Source organism: Mesoplodon mirus, assembly GCF_964341445.2.
Source record: "Mesoplodon mirus genome assembly, chromosome: X".
NCBI lineage: Eukaryota > Metazoa > Chordata > Mammalia > Artiodactyla > Ziphiidae > Mesoplodon > Mesoplodon mirus.
The window spans coordinates 24,319,231-24,325,266 of NC_138981.1; the positions used below are offsets into that span (position 1 = coordinate 24,319,231).

Below are 6,036 nucleotides of genomic sequence, written 5' to 3' on the forward strand. Positions count from 1 at the left end.
CATTTGGAACCTCCTCTTCCACACCCTCACTTAAAAAAAAAAAAAAGTTCATTTGTTTATTTCTTAGAGTGTATCTCACCATCTTCCTTACATGATAGCCGATGCTAGACTCTCAAAATTCTATGGGCAGTGGCTTGGTCTTCATTTTCTTACCAACCATAGTAGTATTGGAGAGGCTTCCAAAGAGAAGATGGTCGATTAATTTGAGAGAAAAAAGAAGGAATGACCAAGAAGTCTTATTTACCATGGTTTAATTTTCAAACAGTTTGAATAACCTAAGCAAAGCTAGGTATATATTCTTTAATTTTACAAGCAAAGAGAAAGAGAAGAAGGCAAACAAAGAATTAACCAGCTTTTACTTTTGTATCACCATTTTGAGATCCCAAATATTTTCTTGTGGGATTCTTTCTCATTTCCATGAAAAATCCTATTCCAATGCCATGTTACCTTGTTCTGTAGCAAAAGGAAAATAGTGAAGGCTTTTCAGTTTTTTTTTACAAATAGCAAACTCTTAATCTTAAAACTGAACATCAATAAACATGACATCCATGACATTAATACACTTTGATTCTGAAGCAAAATAAACCTTCAATGCAGTAATAACATTTGAAAAGATACTAAACATCTCTATCATAAATCTATCTATCTAGCATCTCTCTACCTACTTATCTACCTATCATCTGTCTATCTTAACTAGGTATTCTTCATATGGAAAAAAGAAAAAAATATATATTTTATTAAAACTAACTGCACCTAAGCTACCATACTACTTAAAACTGTAAGAACATATATGTTTTGTTCCCTCAACCAATACTATTCTGCACTACTTAGGAGCTTGACTGCTCTCTTCCAAAACAAAGTGAGCAGTCTGCCCGCGGCCGCCCTCCCTACACGTGGGAGGACCTGCGGGCCTTGGCCCTGGAATGTGCTCTGCGCTCAGCAACAGCTAAAGCCCTGGCCGCGGCTCTCACTCTTGCTCTCTCTTCCTCATCTTTCAGAGCCTCCTCATAGAGATCTGGGAAGGCCCTGGGGATGGTATCATTGATCTTGGCCATAAACTCCAGCACTTTCATCTTGCTGGTTTCAGCGCAGGCTCTCGGGCCCCACAGGAACTCATAGCGCGGGGGATCGCTGTGGCGCACCTGGTGGTACATCAGATACTTCTGCTGCACGAGATCTTTGATGAGCCTCTTGGGCTCCCCAAAGATCACGTGGCTCCTCCCAGCATACAAACCCAACGCATTGAGGAATTCCCAGAGCTCCTCCTCGGTGGCCCAGTTGCCATTCGCGAAGATCTTGCTCAGGACAGTCAGCAGGAAACAGGCCGTGCGCAGCCCCAACACACCACTCGGATTTCCCTCGCTGGGGAGGCCCAGCTGGCTGATGAGGGCGTAGGAGTCACTGCTGGGGTCGACTTCCTTCAGCTCGAGGCCAAAGACCAGCTCCATGTACTCAGAAGCTCTCCTGAGGATCTCAGGGAAGTGCTTCTTGTACTTCCTGTTGACACTATTCAGCAGTGTAGCCTTCGGGATGGGCTCCTTCGCCTTGTACTTATCCAGCAGGAACTGCACCAACTTGCAGACCTCCCTGGTCAGAGGATCGGTGTAAGTGCTGTGAACGGAAGGTGCTGCCTGGGCGGTACTTGCACTTTTCTCATCTTGGCTCTGGGCACCCTCTTCAGATCCTGGGCATGAAACCCCTGCAGCACGAGAGCGCGTGGCTGGGCCTCCCTGAGGCTCCTGGCGAGTGCCAGCAACAGAGGAGCTCGGGGAAGTACCCCGAGAAACAGAAGCGGGGGAGGAGGGCGACTCTTCTATCTCTGCCACCGCCGCCGCCTCAGTGGCCTGGGCACCCTTGAGCCTCTGAGTCTCCCCCCGGGCCTGGCGGCGTTTCTCCCGGGCACGGCGCTTCCTGTTCTGGCCCCAAGGCATGATGACACAGGTCAGGGCCAGCAGGCGGGAGCGTGGGCAGGAAGGCAGGCAACGAGGGCACCTGGGGGAGGGACAAGGAGATGCTGTGAGCACCTTCAGCGGGGAGAGTCCTCCCTGGCTTTAACCAAGGCCGCCTCTGCAGGGTCCTTGAGGGCACTGCCCGAGGGCCCACAGGGCTCCTGTTCTCCTGCTCAGCCTGTCCCCTGAGAGCCCTGTGGAGGACGGTCGGGTGAGCCTTGGGGCACAGCCAGCCAGCCCTGCCTGGGCGGTACGGGGGTGACAGTGGGGGCTGGCAGGGGAGGTAGGTCCCCGCGGTTCCCATTCAGAGTCAGGATGACAGTTGTTGGCAAGACTCCCCCCCCCCCATGCCCTCTGCTGCTCTGAAGTTGACACCACCATCCTCCGTGACACCCAGGAGGAGGAAAGGAGGGAGCGTTCAGCCCACCACCGAAGGGCCCTGGGACCCTCCCTTCTGCTGCCTCGTGGCTGCCCCTCCAGAACAAAGCTCTAACCTCCCTTGGACCTGGCAGAGGAAATTACGGGCAGGCTCGGCCTGACAGTCCTTTTTTGGGAGTTTAAGGGTTGACAGGAGGGGACAGGCCATGTTCTCTCTGGTCCCTTCTCTTCGGGGTGGGTGACTCCCTTAGTCCTCACTCGGGGTCCTCCCTGGACGGCCGGTGCAGCCTGGAGCTCCTCTCTTGCCCCGAGGGCCATCTGCTCGCACCAGTGCCGGCACCTCCCTGAGTCTCACTAGGAGCCAGTGAGGGTGACCAGGCGGCCGCACGTGGCAGAGTTTTACCAAGCCTGCAGCGTGCGGCAGACAGGTCGAGGCCCTGTGGCTGGCGGCCCCACTGGCCCTCACTCAAGGGCTTGGGCTGACTCTTGGCAGTGCTTAGGGACGCGCCTTCTGCTGGCCTGCACCTCCCCTCTCAGACAGCAGCCCTCCCTTCTCCGCGTGTGGCCAGAAGGAAGCGGCTGACAACAGGGGAGGGGTTCTGAGGTGCCCTTGCGACGGGGAGGACGGTCCTCACCCTGACTCCTCCCGTGCCCTGGAAATCCTCCCTCTGCTGACCTGCGGCCAGCCCCTCAGAACAAGGCCCCCTCGTCCCTGGGTCTCCCGCGTCCGTCCGTCCGTCCGCGTTCGCACTGAGGGAGCCTCTCAGTCTTTAGACCTGCCTGGAGGCTCCCAGGCCGACGTCAGTGGCGGGGTCTGCGTGGCCGCCATTTTGGGGTGTGGAGCCCCTCGGTCCCCACAGGGGTCCCATCCTTCACTCCACAGGGCCTGGGACGCTCCCTCAACTGAGGTGAGCCAGGGTCCACCAGCCTCAGAGCGAGGCCTTCCTTGCCCGAGACCCCTCGGGGGAAGCGGATGGACTTTGGGCCTAACGGCCAGGCCCGAGCCTCTCGGGCCGAGAGCAGGGGCGGGGTGGGCGGGGCCTGTGTGGCCGCCTCTTTTCAGAGGGAAAGGGGATTGGGGACATCGGGGGCATCCCCGCACTTCTCTCTGGGGTTACCTCACACTTTGACACCTGAAGAGACGTGGGATTCCTCCTGCGGCTCACCCTCACCGGACGGCAGCTCTCAACAATGGCGTCGCCCCCACCGCGTGCGTAGGAGGACGTCACATCCGGTCATGCGCATCTGGGCTCCAGGAGCACAGCATGGGGGGGCGGGCGCTGGGGCCGGGGCCGGGGCGGGGCGGGGCAGGGCGGGAAGGGGGTCGGAGGGTGGTTCCAGGGGAGCTTCCCGCGGGCCTGGCACGAGGGCCTTTCGTTGACTCTTGGCAGGTTCTGGGACCTTTTCCCTCTGCTGAGCTGAGTCAGCAGGCGTCACACCTTGGCTCTCATTTCTGTCGGCACCCCCAGCCGGAAGTATCTGGGGGCCTGAGCCTCACAGCCATGCCTGGGTCCCCCGAGACTGACAGTGAGGGCTCTTTGGGGCCCCCTCTTCTATGGTGGATGGTGCTCTCAGTCCTCCCTCAGTGTCTTCTCTTGACTCCCTGTAGGTGCTGGGCTACCTCCCGTCTGCTGACCTGAGGCCAAGGCCTCACATCAAAGACATCAACTCCCTGAGACTGCTGGTGTGAAGTGCAGGCACATCTCATCTGGACACTTCTGCCTGGAGCCTCCCAGAGATGGCTGCTGCAGGTAAGATGAGCTGAGGGGAAAGGAGGCGAGACTCTCTTCTGTGGTTCGGAGCCCGTCAGGTCTCACTCAAGGTCATCACGTTGACTGCTGGCAGGGCCTGCGATTCCTTCCTTCTCTGGTATGAATCCATCCCTGTCCCCAACCATGCCCCACAGAATCCCAGAGGAGTTAGTGAAGGGGCGCCTTAGCCTGACAGTTCTCACTGTGGTCTCTCTTTGTTGACATCAGGGGCATTGCCCAGAAGTTCAGAAATGAATTTCTGTCCTTTTGTACAAGTACTGTGTTACTTGCTTTTCTCTTTGAGTCCGTGTGTGATAGTCTATTAAGATGATCATTTAAAAAGGCCAGTCGCCATCCACTAACAAAGTTTCAGATGGTTATTTCACAGCCTGTGGACCATACTGCCACAACCAGCTCAATCTTTGGTGTCCCATGCTCCTGGCATGCGGGCTCTGAAATGCTGCCTCAGGTTCCTTCAGTGAAGCGGTAGAGATTCATGGTCCCAGAGCACAGTGGAAGAATCAAGGGCTCAAGTTTAAAGGCTTTCCTCTAATCAATCCTGTCATCTGCCTCTCTTGCAGGCTACAGACCTGTCTCGAATTCAGGGCATCCCCCTACCTGCCCACACTCAGGTTCTAGTTCAGTGGAGACTTATTGTCCCTCAGGGATTATTTAGTTTTGTGTTTTTGCGTTTGTTAATGTTTTTTCTTTATTCCTTCTGTAATGTTTCCATGGTTGATTTTGGGTACAGGAAACAGGAGCCCATGTTTGATTGTCATCAGCTGCTATGGATAAGGTACTAAATCTGTAAATGAATTAAACAAAATCGGTATTCTTACAATAGCTGTGCCTCACGAGTACACATAACATACTATTCTGGTTGAGACTTCTTTTTCCTACGTCAATCAGGAAATTCTTATTGTTGCCTGCATGTAGGTTATATACTTTTTTTTTTTTTTTTTTTTTTTTTTTTTTGCTGTACGTGGGCCTCTTACTGTTGTGGCCTCTCCCATCACGGAGCACAGGCTCTGGACGTGCAGGCTCAGCGGCCATGGCTCACGGGCCCAGCCGCTCCGCGGCACGTGGGATCTTCCAGGACCGGGGCACGAACCCGTGTGCCCTGCATTGGCAGGCGGACTCTCAACCGCTGTGCCACCAGGGAAGCCCTATATACATTTTTGTATGGTTTCTTTCTAGGTATGTTTTTTATATTGTTGCTTTTGTCTATGTTGTTTTTTCTTTTTTCTTTTTTTTTGATTTCTTTTAACATCTTTATTGGAGTATAATTGCTTTACAATGCTGTGTTAGTTTCTGCTTTATAACAAAGTGAATCAGTTATACATATACATATGTCCCCATATCTCTTCCCTTTGCATCTCCCTCCCTCCCACCCTCCCTATGCCACCACTCTATGTGGTCACAAAGCACTGAGCTGATCTCCCCGTGCTTTGCGGCTGCTTCCCACTAGCTATCTATTTTACGTTTGGTAGTGTATATATGTCCATGCCTCTCTCTCGCTTTGTCACAGCTTACCCTTCCCACTCCCCATATCCCCAAGTCCATTCTCTATTAGGTCTGTGTCTTTATTCCCGTCTTACCCCTAGATTCTTCATGACATTTTTTTCCTCAAATTCCATATATATGTGTTAGCATACGGTATTTGTCTTTCTCTTTCTGACTTACTTCACTCTGTATGACAGACTCTAGGTCTATCCACCTCATTACAAATAGCTCAATTTCGTTTCTTTTTATGGCTGAGTAATATTCCATTGTATATATGTGCCACATCTTCTTTATCCATTCATCCGATGATGGACACTTAGGTTGTTTCCATCTCCGGGCTATTGTAAATAGAGCTGCAGTGAACATTGTGGTACATGACTCTTTTTGAATTATGGTTTTCTCAGGGTATATGCCCAGTAGTGGGATTGCTGGGTCGTATGGTTGTTCTATTTGTA

At 52.8% G+C, this 6,036-nt stretch overlaps 1 protein-coding gene across 1 annotated transcript; it reads right to left on the reverse strand.

Annotated features, from left to right (window-relative positions):
• Nucleotides 1-887: 887 nt before the first annotated feature.
• On the reverse strand, nt 888-1,925 carry LOC309796947 (melanoma-associated antigen B4-like; the record flags this gene model as incomplete). Its single annotated transcript, XM_082610345.1, has 1 exon — nt 888-1,925. A coding segment is annotated over one exon (1,038 nt), but the record flags the coding sequence as incomplete, so codon positions are not given.
• Nucleotides 1,926-6,036: the final 4,111 nt, after the last annotated feature.